Below are 14,930 nucleotides of genomic sequence, written 5' to 3' on the forward strand. Positions count from 1 at the left end.
TCCGGCGCACAGATGGAAGCGCCGCGTTTGTCTGGGGATTAGCGGAGGGCAGATGGAGCGAAGCCCCAGCCCCAAACCTCGGCCCTGGCGGCGGGCTGGAAGCAGAGCGCCCCGCACCCACCGGGACCGGGGAGACGCGGGCATCGCTCAGCACCTGGGCGGGAAGGGCCGGGTGGGCGCTCGGCCCTCAGCAGCAGAGCTGAAACGGGCGCTGGGTTCCTCCTTGAACAGCAAATCGCCGCGGATGCCGCCTCCGGCCCTGCGCGGGAGCCTGCGAACACATCGACAGCCCCCACCTCTCAGAGCGACGACGCTCACCTGCCTCTCGCTGCTGCTGCACGCCTTCCTTCTCCAGCACAGCGTCAGTTAGCAATGCTGACAGACGCCCGTTCTCCGGAGCCGGAGGGGAGCTGCTGCCCCCAGGACAGTGGGCAGCACAGGGCAGGGAGCGAACAGAGCAGGCAGGTTAGTGGTGGGGGATAACATTTATCTGCTGGGATAACAAAGTTCATATTAAACCGATTAAGGATATTAAATCCACTTCTAACGACGCGGTCATCTGAGCGCGCTCAGCAGGCGGAGCAGACAATCCCACCCCACACTCACAGAGCTGCCCCACGGTGACGCCATGCATCGCTGCCGCCCCACAGTGTGAGCGGGGCTTTACGCCCAGCATCACCCCATCTGTCCACACAACACATCCCTCGGCACACCCGTGAGCAGGGCCGAGCCCACACCCAGCGCATGCAGTCAGCAGATGGCAAACAAGCCTGGGCTAGAGCAGGGCTTCGGCTGGTGCTGCACAGCATCCCAACGCTGGTGCCCAGCTCAGCGCAATGCTGGCACAGGAAAGCTCTTCCCAGACACTGACTTCAGCGCAAGCTTCCTGCACACCTCTACCCAACAGCCAAAGCAGCTGTTGGGTCCCATGCAGCATTGCTGAAATGATTCAACGCAGAGCACACTGCAGAGCCCCAGGGGCAGATCTGCCCACGCAGCCCTTCCCCTCGCAGGCTGCTCCCCAGGAGACATCTCCTGACACACAGTGATTTGCGATCAGTTGAAGGAAAAAACTGTGCTCCACCACCTCAAAAGCCTCCCAGGAGGATCCGTGATCCAGGAACCCAGGAGAATCCCAACTGCGCTGGGAAAGGCCTCATGGCTTTCACCAGAGCCACAAGTGGGGAGTGAAGACAGCGCTCACATCCTCAAGGAACAAAGCCGAGACAGCAACTGCCTCACAGACACACAGCACCAGGAATTTGCTGCTCAGCAACTCGGATTCAAATGCAGGAGCAGGTCCCACTGCCAAACCACAGCGTAAACCCCCGGGAATTCAGCTTGAACCGGGACAGACTCATCTGCTGCAAACTTGATGAGATCACTTCCAAGTTCCCGTTTAACAGGTGCCAGCTCTTTCTGCACCTGCTGCGCGCACGCGGCCTGCACCACGCTGAGAACATCTGCTCAGCTCCTGTGAAGCTGCAGAAAAGGTGACGGGAAGGAGCCAGGCTGGACATCCCGCCCTGTGCCTGGAGCAAGGGACCTGGGCCAGATGGAAACAGAGAGCAAGCAAGCTCAACCTTTTTAATAGGCAGGGGAATCCACAGTAACCTTGTACCTTTATTTCCATGTAAGTTCAAAAAAATATCCTCTCCACAAAAAGGCAGTGAGAGCTCACTCAGGCCCCGAGCTGCACTGCTGGCCAAGCTGGAGGAGCACAGTATTTCTGTCTCTGAGAACACCACGTTTGCATGCCAAAGGAGAAGCTCCACCTTTCCAGGGATACCGAGTCTGCGGCAGGAGCGAATGCTGGGCACGGGACGCCCCGGCAGCCTTGGCCCAGGGCCAGTCCTCTGCAGGCAGGGCAGGAGAAGCACGGCGCGGCAAGACGAGGCCACATGAAGAGGCTCTGACGCAGCCACGGCCTTCTGGCTGTCACTCGCACACCTGCCTCATCCCCAAAAATGACTCAGCTCCTTTGGTCGCCCAGGTCTCGGCCCTTCCTCGCCGTCCAGGTGGAAGCACGCCCGCAAACCTATGAGAGAGGCATGCTGCTGCCCTTGCCCGGGGTCTCTGCACTCCTGCTGTCCCTCACCGTCTCTGCAGCATGTCCAGCAGCCTCCAGCTTCTTTCTCTTCAGGTGGTGTAGGTGGGCTTTGGATTGCGTGTGAGCTGGAGGAAGAGGCAAACAAGCATTTAACCCTGGGGAACCTGGGGAAGGGAGCTCTTAGCCTGATTTGCTCTGCATCAAACAATCAGGGCGCAGCCATCAAGCCTTCCCCTGAGGAGAAGAGGGTGGGAAAGGGAAAAGTCCCAGGTTTGTATGCAGAAAGCCCCCAGCTGTCAGGATTCACTGCCCCACAAGTTTGCTCTGAGCTTCAACCTGCGGGAGGAAAGGAGAAAGGCAAGTGTTGGCAAACACTGCAGAACACGCGTGAGATGCAGAGCTCCATCAGTTCAGGGAACGAGGCCAGGATCATTTGTAAGCCCAGATGTGCCTGCACCACAGCACTGGGTCCATCACAGAGCAGACAGGGACGGAGCCCAGAGCACAATTATGCTTTTGCGTAACTCCAGGGCAAGGCTTGCAGCTATGAGAGCCCTTCAGGAGTCTGACGGGAACAGAGGTGTGATCCCAAGGAAGATCCCAAGGAAGCAAACTGTTCTGACAAGCCAGGGCAGCAAGAGCTGCACTTCTGTTTAAAATCACATTGTCAAGGACAGCAAAACCTCCCATGTCAGAGGTATTATCTACATAGAAGGTGCTCTGTCCAACCAGACCACGTAACAGCAGCAAGGCAGTTTCACTGTTTCCAAGAGATCAGAGCAGCAATTAAAGCAGCAAACTTTTCAAGCAGGGCCTTAATTAAACAATGGTATGTTCTTGCTGAATCAAGGCCCTGAGGTGTTTTCCAGTCAACCTCTTCCGTCAAAGGATAAAATTACATGCAAAGCTGCTGCTTTATCACAACACTGTAGGGTCACCCCCAGCTTGAAACAAAGTCACACCTCTTACAATTTGTTGTAAGCAACACCAAAGCTCAGAGCAGCTCAGGAAGCACTGATTTCAGTGGTGCCACACACCGTAACGTTGGAATTTAGAAATCTTCCAGAGCCACTGGGGTACTTGGAAGCAGCTCGCAGATCTGTAACTTAAAGCAGGAGAGCAGAGTGCAGACTGACTCAGCCCCCACTGCTGCCTTCACTTCCTTTTGAGCTTTTACATTTTGCAGTTAAAGTAACACCAAGTTTGGGGCAATCCTTCTCCTGCCTCTGGGATGGGAGCCACATTCAGCAGGATGCAGAGAGCACACAGCTGGTCTTGGTTGGAAATAGTGCTCTCATCTGTCTGAATCCGGGACAACACCCCCGAGGACAAGCTGCCACAACCGTTGTGTCTGCGGTTATCTTAAGGAGCTCCCACTCTGTCACACATCTTTACGACTTGCACCCAGAAGGACACCACAGATTCTGCTAATCTTCAGAGTTCTCTGGCTCTGAAGCTTCTTCAAAGTACCTCCAAGCTACAACACCTGAGACTGGCTGCAACGACAATTATACTTACGAACTGGTCTTGTGGAAACGACCTCCCTACAGCCAGCCAACTTCCAACTTCCACCTTTGCTTTCAGCAGTTCTCCGCATCAGCAGTAATGAATGGCTCATTCAAATCTGATAAGCAATCATCTGGCATGATTTATCTTTGTGTTATCTCTGCATATTTTGCATTTGGGCAACACATGGAGGTTTATCAGTTCCATTTCTGCAGTTTCTCAACTATTTTTTGTTTCTGGTTCTCAGCATGAGCCTCACAGCACTGATAAAGTCACAGAATTAATCTGATTCCAACAGAGCACTTTTAAACTAAGTCCATTGAAAACAAAATCCTTTACTATCATCACTGCAGCTAGGAATACTTTTTTTTTTTAAACATACAAATAAGAAAAATCATAGCAAAACCAAACAAAACCAAGCTATTACAGACACGAAGAAACTTTCTTCTCACACATCATTTCAGAAAAACTGAATCTGCTGTTTTTAGACCAACTGAAGTGCTCAAAAGGATGAGCGCAGGCTGAACGCAGGCATCTCACACAGAGCCCAGCGCCTGCTGTGATGGCAGAGCAGCGCAGTGCTCACCAGGTGCCGGGGCAGCCCGACAGATGGCTGCTGCAGCACAGCTCCTGCACCCCCCTCAGGGCTTGCAAATGGCTGCTTTCACGCATGGGCTGTAAACAATCCTTGAAAGCCCGAGATCATGTGCTGAGGGTCACCTGGCCAAGCAGAGCCAGCCAAGGAGGCTGCCTGGTGCTGCTCCCTGCGCACCACGCTCGCTGTGACGGAGCCCCCTGCCAGGCCCTACCTGCCCACTCCCTGTCCCCGATGATGACTCTGCTGCAGAGCTCGCACACACGACGGCTCCGTTTGTTCTCGTTCACATCACACTCCATCTTTACAGGCTCCACGGGTGGCTTGCGTCCCTGTTGAATACATGATGCTTCGAATGAGTTTCCATCCAGAAAATCTGCTATGGCTGTGTTCACAGGGTGGAGTTCGGGCTGTGAATTTTCTGTGCTCAAGTACTAACGTCAGTAGGACAGAAGATGCGCTTTTACTACGAAGACCAGTGGAATACTGAGCATTAGGAGAAATTCTCAGCTTCAACACTGTGCAGCAAATAAAAACGTGCATGGCTGATATGGACACAGACAGCCCCTCTGTGGGAGGGACCTAGCGCCAAGTTACGGGGTCTGCAGTAACTGAGAAACAGGCCTCTCAGGCACAGCTTACTCCTTAGTGCTGGTTATCCCATACCTGGATGAAGCTCTCCACAATCTCCAGAGCAGGCTTCAGCACATCATCTTCCCACCGCAGGAGATCAGACACCTCCAAGCCATACACCGGGGGCACGTTGGGGCCAGGACCTATAAGGACACAGAGGAGCAGGTGACTGCCAGCATCCCCCAGCCTGGTGCCCAGCACCCCGAGCAGTCAGCATGCAGGCTCTGTGGGTTTGCACAGTACCCCAAGAGAACCTGCTCTTTCATCAACCTATCCTTCAGCACTCAGGAGCAAATAGCACCAGCCTTTCTGGAGCCAAAATTACCCGAGACCTCAGCTTGTGGGCAAACAGCAGTAACACCTCAGACTCAAGGCAAGCAACTTCATGATAGCCTGCCTTCAGGACAACAGTACGAAGTCAGAGCACAGTAAGCAAACACTTCATTGCTACCATGGTCCACAGGAGGCCACAGAGAATGAAGAGCTAGATGGATGCATAAAGCCATCATACAAAGCTGTGCTTACAAGGAGATGCACACACAGAGCCTGGGTGATGAATCTTTTGGTGCAGGCTCTTGTTCAGCTGCGCTGCTCAGAGCTGTCATTGCTTGTGTGGCTGCAGCAGTTCTCAGCTCACAAAAGGGGGCTGTGACAGGAGCTGGTTTGCCAGTGCCTCCACCTGACAAGGCAGTTACAAACCCACGGCTCTGCCCTCGCAGACTCAGTACGAGGGTGAGGGGCACCGGCTGCAGCCCAGTCAGGCAGGACAGCCGCAACCAGAGCACAGCCGCTCCCTTTAGTGGCAGTGCTGGCCCACAATGGCTCAACTGCCTGCAGCCATCGGGCACACAGCCCTGCTTGGACAAAGCCACCAAAGCTGCTGCGTGCCAGGCTCCAGCAGGTGCTGCTTTTTATTGCTATAACCACAAACAAGTTCTTGATAGGGCTGATCTGAAGCACACCTGCCACCAGAAAGGTGAGCCACATCCACCAAACACATGGCTCCATGAAAGCTCTTGCACTCTGTTCAAAGCCTATCTTTTGACTCGAGTTTCCCCCTGCCTTTTTTGTTGTTGTTGTTGTTGTTACTGTTTTGCCCCTACCAAGCACCTTTCAACAAGTGCCCGGCTCCCAGCTGCTGCTGCTGGCCCTGCTCCAAGGCTGGGCTGAGATGGGGAAGTCCTGCTGGCTCCCTGCCGCCACAACAAGCAGGGCCTGGTGCAGCCAATGGGCTCTGGCTCCTAATCCGGGGGGCATCTGTCAGCTGGGCTTCTTGCCCCATAAGGGGACATGTGCGAGTGCCTGCTGGGCATCTCCTCAAGATCCAGGGACACTGCAGCCCGCTTTCATCCATGGCTGGCTGGGCACAGGGCCAAGCACTTGGTTGCACTGTTCCTGGGAGGGGAAGGTCTTCCCTTGACAGGCAACCAGTGTGTACAGGAGAAGAGTGGGAAGGAGCTGTCTCTCTGAGTGTCTGCACAGACAGCTAGGGGCAAGATGAACATAGGCAGCATCAAAGCAAGGTGAGAAGAGATATGAGAACGGGGGTAGTGAGGCAGCATAGGAACAGAGGACTTACGTTTCAGGAAGCGGTTTCGGACCCATTTGTTCTGCCTCCGAGCGTATCTCTTGCTCACCTGTTTCAGGGCCTGGATCCCTTTAAAACAGAGGATGTAAAAATACTGTGCCAGCACAGCTCCTCAAACTGAGCTCAAAACAGAATGACAAGAGTCTGTTGGCTCAAACAGGGGGAAAATCATACAGGACAAAAGTTTCTTTTGGATGGTACCATGCTTGCTTAAGAGAAATGTTTCTGCTATCGGTGTGGAGGTCTCCAAGCCAGCAGGGAGAAACAGTCGGCACAGCAAATCCCCTGTCAGAGTGTAGGGGCAGCGTCAGCACAAAAGGGCTGGACAAAATATCCCAAATGCCCTCAAATAAGTACTGGGGGAAAGGTGCCCCAGAAGCTTCCAGCAAGTAGGACAACCTTTTCATGGGCTGTCCTGCTCTCCTAATGCTTACCCTGAATATTTCTCTGTTCAAATAGAACTAAGATTTCTTGTTCCATCCACAGTGAACCTACATCTACCACTGTACAACTTCAGTGTTTAGTACCAGACTTATTGTGTCCCTCTGTAATCTTCTCTTTAACAGATACAACAAAGCACTTCAGTACCAGACTTATTTAATCATTTCTGTGGTTTCTTCAGTGTCCATCTCCTTTGAACTGAACTCTCAACAGTCTTACTGCCTAGTACCTCTGCGTGCTGAGGAGCAGAGCAGCTCTCTCCTTCCTCTAACAGCAGCACATTTCTGAGCTCTATTTCATTTCTTCTTTCTAGCCTTGTTCTCCACAACGTGCAGAGCCCAGCTGGGATTCTGTCACCCAGATCACTGGTGCATCAGTTTCAGATCCCAGGTCACTATCTGTTCAATTCGTCTTACAAGAGGATCTGAGGGAAAGGAGGGAGGAATTATCTGGATGTGCTCAGAGATGCTCCGGAATACTGAGTCCCTGTCATTCTGGTCTAGCTGAAGTGAAAACTGCATGGACAAAGGTACAACTCATCTCCAGCAAGACCTGTCCCAGGTCTGAGCTTGGTTCGGACCAAGTTGTGTCCCATGGAGCTGCGTGGGGCGGAGGGACGTACGGTACACAGGGTGCTCCTCCCACCTTTTTGCAGTAGCAGGGCACTGGTCTCAGGTGAGCAATTCCCCTCACTGACAAGGTACTCATGAAACTCCTTGAAACCAATGGACTGGAAGATTCCATGCTGATAATCCTGCCTGGAGAGAAAGACAACAGCCGAGAGTCAGGGCCATCTCTTTCAGAACAGTGGGTGACCCCAACCTTCCCAGTGATAGTTGAGGCTTCTGTGTCTCAACCTGTAGGGAGGGACACCCCAGGTGACACAAGACTGTGGCATCAGGGGGCAAGCTACACACAGGAACACAGAGCAATGCCTTCAGTGAGGGAGCTGGCTTCTCACCCACCGGTTTTCGGTCACCTTTTCTTGATTGTAGCGTTGGTGGAAGTCCCGCAGCTCTTCCAGCAGCCCTGCAGCCAGCATATCATCCACCCGCTGGTCCAGCCGTTGGTCCAGAGCTGGGAGGAGGAGGGCAGGACATGCTCAGCTGCTCAAGTTATGCACTTGGAGACCCACAGCTGGGCCTTCTGCATTCCCAGCCTCCTGATCCATATGAAGAAGGCAGAGCCCAGCAGGCAAGGAGAATGAGTCCTCTGTCATGCCTGCTGATGCCAAAGGAATTGCTGCCTTCTCCAGTGAAGAGGCTGGGGCAGGAACAGGGATCAGCCTTCACCCCTCATCACATTGTGCAGTCAGTCAGGAGCTGTGCAAAGCCCACTCTCACCTGCCTGGTCTGCGTGAAGCCACAAGATACAAGAGTGTGGGTATTTTAGGGGCCCCCCTAAGGGTCCCCCACCTTCCTCCTCCTGCTGCTGCTGCAAGATTTCACTGTGGGGGATCCCTGTCTCTTCAAACACTTGGAGGCTCCTGTAAACAAAGACAGACAGAGCTCAGAGGCTGGATAAGGATGAGTTTTTCCATTTCCCCAGCAGCCCTGGGGGCTCCAGCAAAGGGAACCGCAGACACTCACTGTGATCCAACCCTCTCATGTGGGGGAAGGGCAGGCTTCAGCTCCCTCCGTGCCCAGCATCCCAACCACACCCAAGTCCTAGGGGTGCAGTGCAGAGTGGTGGCACCCCAGGAGCCCAGAACACAGCCACCCACTCCTGCCTGGCATCAGCACAAGCGCTGCAGGGGACGGGCTTCTGGCTCCAGCCCTGCCCTTTCCAGCCAGGCAGGGATGCAGGTAAGGGGCCAGCACTGTCAAAGCTGGAGGAGACTGTGAAGCATCACTACCAGGGAACCAGAGGAAGCTGCACAGTGTGTCCTTCCCTCTGTCCCCCTGCACCGTGTGAATGGGGTGGGCGGTGTTCTGCTCCCCCCAGGGCAGGGCAAGGCTGGGATGGGCCTGACGAAGCAGCAGGCCTGGTCTTGCTGCTGTGCTGTTCCCACAGAGCTCAGGTATGTTACTCAGCCAGCACAGCAGCTTGCTCTTTAAATAGCTCTAGATAAACCCTGCTGCTGGGGCACAGTAATGGGAGCAGCCCCATCACACACAAGCCAGCAGGGCTGCACAGCCATGGGTCTCAGCAGCCCAGATTCCAGAGTTCCCCACACCAGTGCTCCAACATTCCTAGAAGGCTCGCAGTAGCCGTTTGAGATGGGAGAGCCCATCTTGCCACGCTCCCAGGCACACAATTCCTCTGGGACAGGGTGGTGGGCTGAGCACACCAAGCTTACCTGGCCACTTTGCGCTTGTCGTTGGGGTGCAGCTTGGCTGCCATCTCTGGGTCTACCTGGCTCAGGCGGCGATGGAGATCAACAGCATCCAGCTGCTCCAGCTCCACTTTCCTGTCAGTGACTGTCCCAGACACCAGGCTGGACTTCTCCTATGAGGTGCAAGGCAGCCCTGAGCCAGAACAGTCACCTGCATGCAGGCCAGCATGAGTGAGATGACCTACAGCCCCAGGGGGCCTTTGGTTTTCCTTGCCCTACTCTAGCAAGGAAGTACCGTGCCAAGCTGTGTGAAGCCTGCCCTGAACACAGGGCTCACTGCTCCCCAGAGGGATTTGAAGCCCCACAATACCTTGGTGTTGACAAGGACCTTCCAGAGCAAAGACTCAATGTAGTAGTTGGTTCCTCCCACGACAATCGGGATCTTGTCTCGAGCAAAGATATCTTCAATGTGCTACAGTCAAGGAGCATAAGCAGAGACACATGGCAGGGAGAAACGGCCGCAAGGATCCTCCCCTCTTCCAGCACTACACAGCCCATGAGGCTGCAGAGCAGTGTTACAGCTCTCTGGTCTCTTCTAGCCCTCTTCTACATGTGCCAGCAACTGCTGAGATTCAGGGACACTCAGGAAGGGCAACACCTGGCTCAGCACTGTTGCTGTGCAGCAGGGGTCCTGCCCTGCCAGCCCTGAGGAGGGGCTGCCCTCACTGCTAGCAGGGTAAAAGTAGATCCAAGTCCCTCTTGCCAGCAGTATCCCCTGAAAACAGGAGTTAGTTGCTATGCAAGGAGCGCAGGGCTGACGTGAACACTGATCTCTCTTGCAGGCCTATCTGTGGAGGAGGGAAGTCCCTATCTGCTTGGCCAGGCAGGCTGCAGCGCAAAAGGATATCAGAGCCACAGCTTTGTCTCTGAAATCCACCACTGTGTAATTGGAGACGAGAGGATCCACAAAGCTGATCATGTGGTGTCTGCACAGGCGCTGCTCCTGGGGAGAAACCTTGTTTGTGATGATGTCCAAGCCCTTGTACACCTGAGGAAGAGAAGAGCATGTTGCCCACCTCAGCATACACACCCTGTGGAGCCCCACCAACCCCTGCTCCTCCCTCCAGGCACAACAGTTCTCTGCCCTTGCTGACCCCTTCATTCTGGGCAGGTCTACCAAGCAGTGCAGGCAGCAGCACACGCGTTCTGCCCAGGCAAGGCAGCAGGAACCTCACCAGCAACTGCTCCTGCAAGAGCCAAATTGCTTCTGTTGGCGTTTGCTCCTGCCCACATAGAGATGAACCATGAGTCCAACTGCTTGCAATTGCTTTCCTGTTCCGACCCTGCAGTTACTGATGAAAAGGCTGATGGAGTAATCAGAGCACGGTCAGTGTAACTGGCACAGCCCAGCTCCGAAGTTCAGCACTTTAAAATGAGCATGATCATCTCCATGCTGCAGCTACACACTCAGGTGTGCCTCTTGCCAAGCACCGTCCTTCAGCACAGCACAAAATCTTGTTTGGGGACAAGGATCAGTGCTTCCTACAGCACACATATATCTCTCTGTATGCAGCATGCAATGTCACGGAGCCTCCTGAACATACTGATTGTTGCAGCTCATGCACACCTTCAAAGCCTGACTTACCGTCTGCTTTCTGCTCCTCCCAGGCCAGTCAGCCAAGCAGAGGAGAAAATCAGGGGGTCAGTGCCCCTGGAAGAAGGAGCACCACATCCTCCTTGCAGCGCCCCTAGGAGCCCCCCGGCAGCTTCAGCACTGCCTAGTGTGGGGCTGCAGACTGGCTGTCACTGAGTCACTGTCAAAGATGTTATTCCCCTCTCCTTCCCTGCTCCTGGCCCCCTCACATGCCAGGCAGCAGTGACCTACATCAGGAAACAGCTGAACAAAACAAACCTGGCAAGAAACAAACAAACAAGCCTGCTGAGAGCTCTGAAATGGAAGGAGTGGAGCTGGCATGGAGCAGTGACTGCACACTGCTGGGCTGCACCAGGAGCTGCTGGTGAGAGCCAAGAGCGGCGTCTCGCTGCTTCCAGGCACGTGTCTCATTTTGAGGTTGGGATACTCGGTCTGGGAGAATACTCTAGGGAGATGCTGGCCTCAGCTAAGCAGTTAAAAGCAGAGCAGAAAGGAAAGCCACCCAAACCAATCCTTTGGGATGATTTTGGTAAAGAGCCACCTAAGTAACCTGTGATCCCTGCAGTACTGCAGCCCAAACCCCCTGCCCTGGGCACAGCCAACAGCTGCCCTGCAGAACCGCAAACGGAGCAGAGTGGGGACCCACAGCCAGCATGCTGAGGGCGGCTGCCAGCAGGCACGTGGGGCAGCGGGCACATAAAGCCCTTCTGTCCTGAGTGTGCAGCTCTGTGCCATGCCAAGGACATGCACACCCTGTGCCAGGCAGAAGCCAGGGCTCTGAGCTGTGCTGAGGGTTCAGGGAAGGTACATGCAGCTCAGCATCTCTCTGCTCAGAGTGGCCTCCCGGCCTGGGATAAATTCCATGCTGGGAGAAGGAACTGGACATGGAAGCAGTCATTTCCTCCTCTGTCTACCAGAATCCACCCCAGCCAGAGGCCAGGCTTCCAGAAACAAATGTCCCCTTAATCCCCCTGAAAAGCAGCCAAGCCTCCAGCTGCAGCACAGCCTCCTCCTGCCACCACGCAGGTCCCAGACAGAAGGACAAGGTGACACAGAGGTGACCCGTGGGCAGGAGGCACAGTGCAGCAGCCAGGGACGAGCTGAGGTTACTGGAGCAGAGAAGCCTGATCCTGCATTCAGCAGTCATGTGAACTGGGGCGGCTGAACCTGCAGACTCTCCCTGTCTTGCCTAACCCTTCTGGCTGCTTTGAAGGCAAGTGCCAGGCTCTGCCCCTCAAGAAAGGCTGGCCTGGGGGCAGGAAGCAGGGGGAGAGGCAGGGCAACCAAATGCTCTTCCTTTCTGCCTTCTGGCTGCAGGAGATCAGCAGACAGGAGGAGCAGCCTGTGGGGCAGCTCCGTGCCAATGTGACCGGTGGTGGGCTGATCACCTGCCCTGCTGCTTTGGCTCAGTGCCTTCCAGCCCCGACAAGGGCCCTGCACCCCCCGCAGCTCCTACACGTCTGCCAATGTCCCAGCCAACACACAGCCCTAACAGGGCTTCCAGCACCCACGCAGGCAGGGTCAGAGCTTACACTTCACACTGAATCCCCCCCAAGGTTCTGCTGGAGATTAAACACTGAGCTCCTTCCTGAATATCTGGAAACAAGAGGAGGAATGCGGTGTCAGTGTGTGGGCTGGGAGAGAACAAAGGCAGCCTTTACACACACACAGCCAGCACAGAGAAGGTTTCCACCAGCTGGCTGTCGGTACAGCCACGTACCCGAGATGTCCTCCCGACACCCATTTCTATTTTCAGCAGGCAGCTCAGATAAGCCTTTGTTGCTTTCTAAGGCCCCAAAACAGATTAGCAGCAGCCTGGAGCAGCAGGCCTCTGAAACACTGCACACAGGCTGAGGACTAAAGGTGCTTAGCCCTGGCCACAGCCTCCCACATCTTGCTGAGAGCCAGCAAGTCATTCCCAGGGCTCAAAGCACTTGGCCAGACACTTGGCACCAACTCTGAATGGGAAAACTGAAGCAGGAGGCACAAAGCAGCCCTGAACCCCCTGCCCCTCATCCGCCATGGAGGGGGCAAGGCAGCGTCCTGGGCACGGTCGTGGCAGCTGTGCAGCCCGAGACCCGACGCACAGCAGATCATCCCTAGCTGGGAAGGGCTCACAGAGTACAGGAGACCTCCAGCAGTGAGGGGATGGAGGGAAGAACCGAAGCCAAACCAGGGTGAAAGGGAAGAAAAATTCACCCCCCTTCTATACACTCTGCCACAAGAAAGCTGTCAGCAGAGCTTTGGCCAAAGCTCTTAAGATGTCCTGACTAGACACACTCACTGACAAACGTACCCAGTGTGCCACAACAGCCTCCAGAGCAGGACTTCCTCAACTGCTCAGAGGTATGACACCCAGGAGGGACACTGGGACCAGGGAGGATGGGGGGGCCTCCAGCACACTGGCACCAGGATCGCTGCATTCTCACTACTCTGCTGGGAACAAAGCAGGACTGGCTTTACCCTGCTGGGCTTCTCTGGGGAAACTATATACTTCTGAAGGAAACTTCTGGGATAACGAACAGCAAGAGAAAAGACCAAAAAAATAAAAAATAAAGAGACCCATCAGATTAACCAGAGCTCCAGAGCTGCCTTGCAGGCATCAGCTAAGTCTGTAACCTGATCACAGCAACCCACGGCCACAACAAAGGCGCCGTGGAGAGAGGCCTGTGTACCGGAACAGGTGGGCTTGGGCTCCCAGCCCCTCCCCAAGCCTGGCTGCAGCTCCAACAGCTGCCCAAAAGACACTGCCAGCATTGTCAGACCTCTGCAGTGCTCAGATGGGTGCAGCCATGAACAGACAGCAGGGCTCAGGGTGATGTGGCCGCTGGCAGCTGTCACTTGAGAATGAGCAATGGGGTTTTTAAAGCCTCGCAACTCTTCCACAAGTCTACTGGTGTCAGCGCTGCGTGGCAGGGGGATACACAGCCCAGAAACCTATTCCACAGGAACAAAGCCAGCGTGAAAGCAGACCCAGTTGGCTGCCACGGCTGCATAAGCAGGGCACGGGGGTTAGTGGAACGAGATGGGGGAAGGGCAACGCGCTGCATGCAGTGTGCCTGCAGGCGGCTGCCCCACGAGGCCACACTGAATGCAGGCACAGCGCAACGGCACCCGAGCTGCTCAGCTCTCGCTCCACAGTCACGCTAGAATGAGATTAAAAGGAAAGGAGGACAAGAGCCACTCGAGCTGAGATGCCATTGGGTGCCTGCAGCCAGAATCCTCCAAGTGACTGCATTCCCACAGTGAGATCTGAAACAACCAGAGCACAAAATGCACGCTTCAAAGCATCCACCAGCACAAAACAAGACTGAGCAGCACACCAGTCAGCTCCAGAACCTGTGCAGAGCTCTGCGTGCAGCAACAGCCTCACATTCCAGGATCAAACCAGTCAACAACCGTTTCCATTACCAAAACCCAACATACGCTGCGCTGGTGCTCACTGCAAGGCCTGCAAAAACCAGCATTTCATGGTGCACAAATGGACACAAATAACAACTCTAGAGCTTTTTTGAATCAGGATGGTCAGCGTGGTGAGAAACACTTGACACAGACACTGCAGCAGCACAGCACGCCTTGGAAGCCTCACAGCCACCATCTAAAAGCTGCCTGGTGCAGAGGACATCCCAAGAAAACCACCAGCACTGTCCCACCACAGGTGTGCGGAGCTCCAGGGGGTACCTGGGGACCACTGGGAGCACCGAGAGCCCCAGGGACACTCAGGTGCACAGAGTGACACAGGTCCAGGAGTGAAGGCCACGACGTGGGACAGCGTGGGGCAACACAGGCCCTGCACAAAGGGCTCTCTGGGATTCTGTGCATTTAAACCCCAGACTCTGTCCCCAAGAGTTTAAGAAAAACGCTTAAAATAAAATTAAAGCTTTCTGATCACTTGTTTTAAACGAAGGACAGGGTGCTTGCAAATTCAGCCCTGCAAGAGAGCCACTGAGCCCAGCATCAGCAGCCCAAAGCAGGAAACAGAAGGTGCGACTAAGTGCAGCACGAACGGCAAAGACAGCGGTGCTGGGGGGAAAACACCTCTTTAATGGAGCGTAACCAACACACTGAACGGGCTGGGGGTCTCGCGCGGGGCGCGGCTCGCAGCCTCTCGCCGGCCTCAGGCCCGCCTCAGATAACCGCGGACGGATCCCGGGCCCCTCGGCAGCGCGGCCTACCGCGGCCTGTTAC

At 54.9% G+C, this 14,930-nt stretch overlaps 1 protein-coding gene across 4 annotated transcripts; it reads right to left on the reverse strand.

The window, feature by feature from the left end:
* Window positions 1-1,573: 1,573 nt before the first annotated feature.
* Window positions 1,574-10,187, reverse strand: TRIT1 (tRNA isopentenyltransferase 1). Of its 4 annotated transcripts, none has more exons than XM_010723540.2 (11): window positions 9,996-10,187; window positions 9,459-9,557; window positions 9,113-9,261; window positions 8,157-8,299; window positions 7,779-7,890; window positions 7,459-7,571; window positions 6,574-6,657; window positions 6,364-6,441; window positions 4,818-4,927; window positions 4,366-4,483; window positions 1,574-2,175 (listed from the first exon to the last, which is right to left on the reverse strand). In XM_010723540.2, exons 1-11 carry the CDS (start codon window positions 10,170-10,172, stop codon window positions 2,039-2,041), a joined length of 1,320 nt encoding a protein of 439 aa, XP_010721842.1. In that variant the 5' UTR covers window positions 10,173-10,187; the 3' UTR covers window positions 1,574-2,038. The 4 variants fall into 4 exon arrangements, with proteins under 4 accessions (XP_010721842.1, XP_019478243.1, XP_019478245.1 ...); XM_019622699.1 differs by lacking the exon at window positions 1,574-2,175 and adding an exon at window positions 2,182-2,386; XM_019622698.1 differs by lacking the exon at window positions 6,574-6,657.
* Window positions 10,188-14,930: the final 4,743 nt, after the last annotated feature.

Source organism: Meleagris gallopavo, chromosome 25, assembly GCF_000146605.3.
Source record: "Meleagris gallopavo isolate NT-WF06-2002-E0010 breed Aviagen turkey brand Nicholas breeding stock chromosome 25, Turkey_5.1, whole genome shotgun sequence".
Classification (NCBI taxonomy): domain Eukaryota; kingdom Metazoa; phylum Chordata; class Aves; order Galliformes; family Phasianidae; genus Meleagris; species Meleagris gallopavo.

Coding starts and splice junctions, on each gene's coding strand:
- TRIT1 (XM_010723540.2), bottom strand. CDS start 10,172: ATGCTGAGGTGGGCAACATGCTCTTCTCTTCCTCAGGTGTACAAGGGC. Junction 9,558..9,995: donor GAGACAAAGCTGTGGCTCTG/ATATCCTTTTGC, acceptor TGACTGTAGCAC/ATTGAAGATATCTTTGCTCG. Junction 9,262..9,458: donor AGGTCCTTGTCAACACCAAG/GTATTGTGGGGC, acceptor TGCACCTCATAG/GAGAAGTCCAGCCTGGTGTC.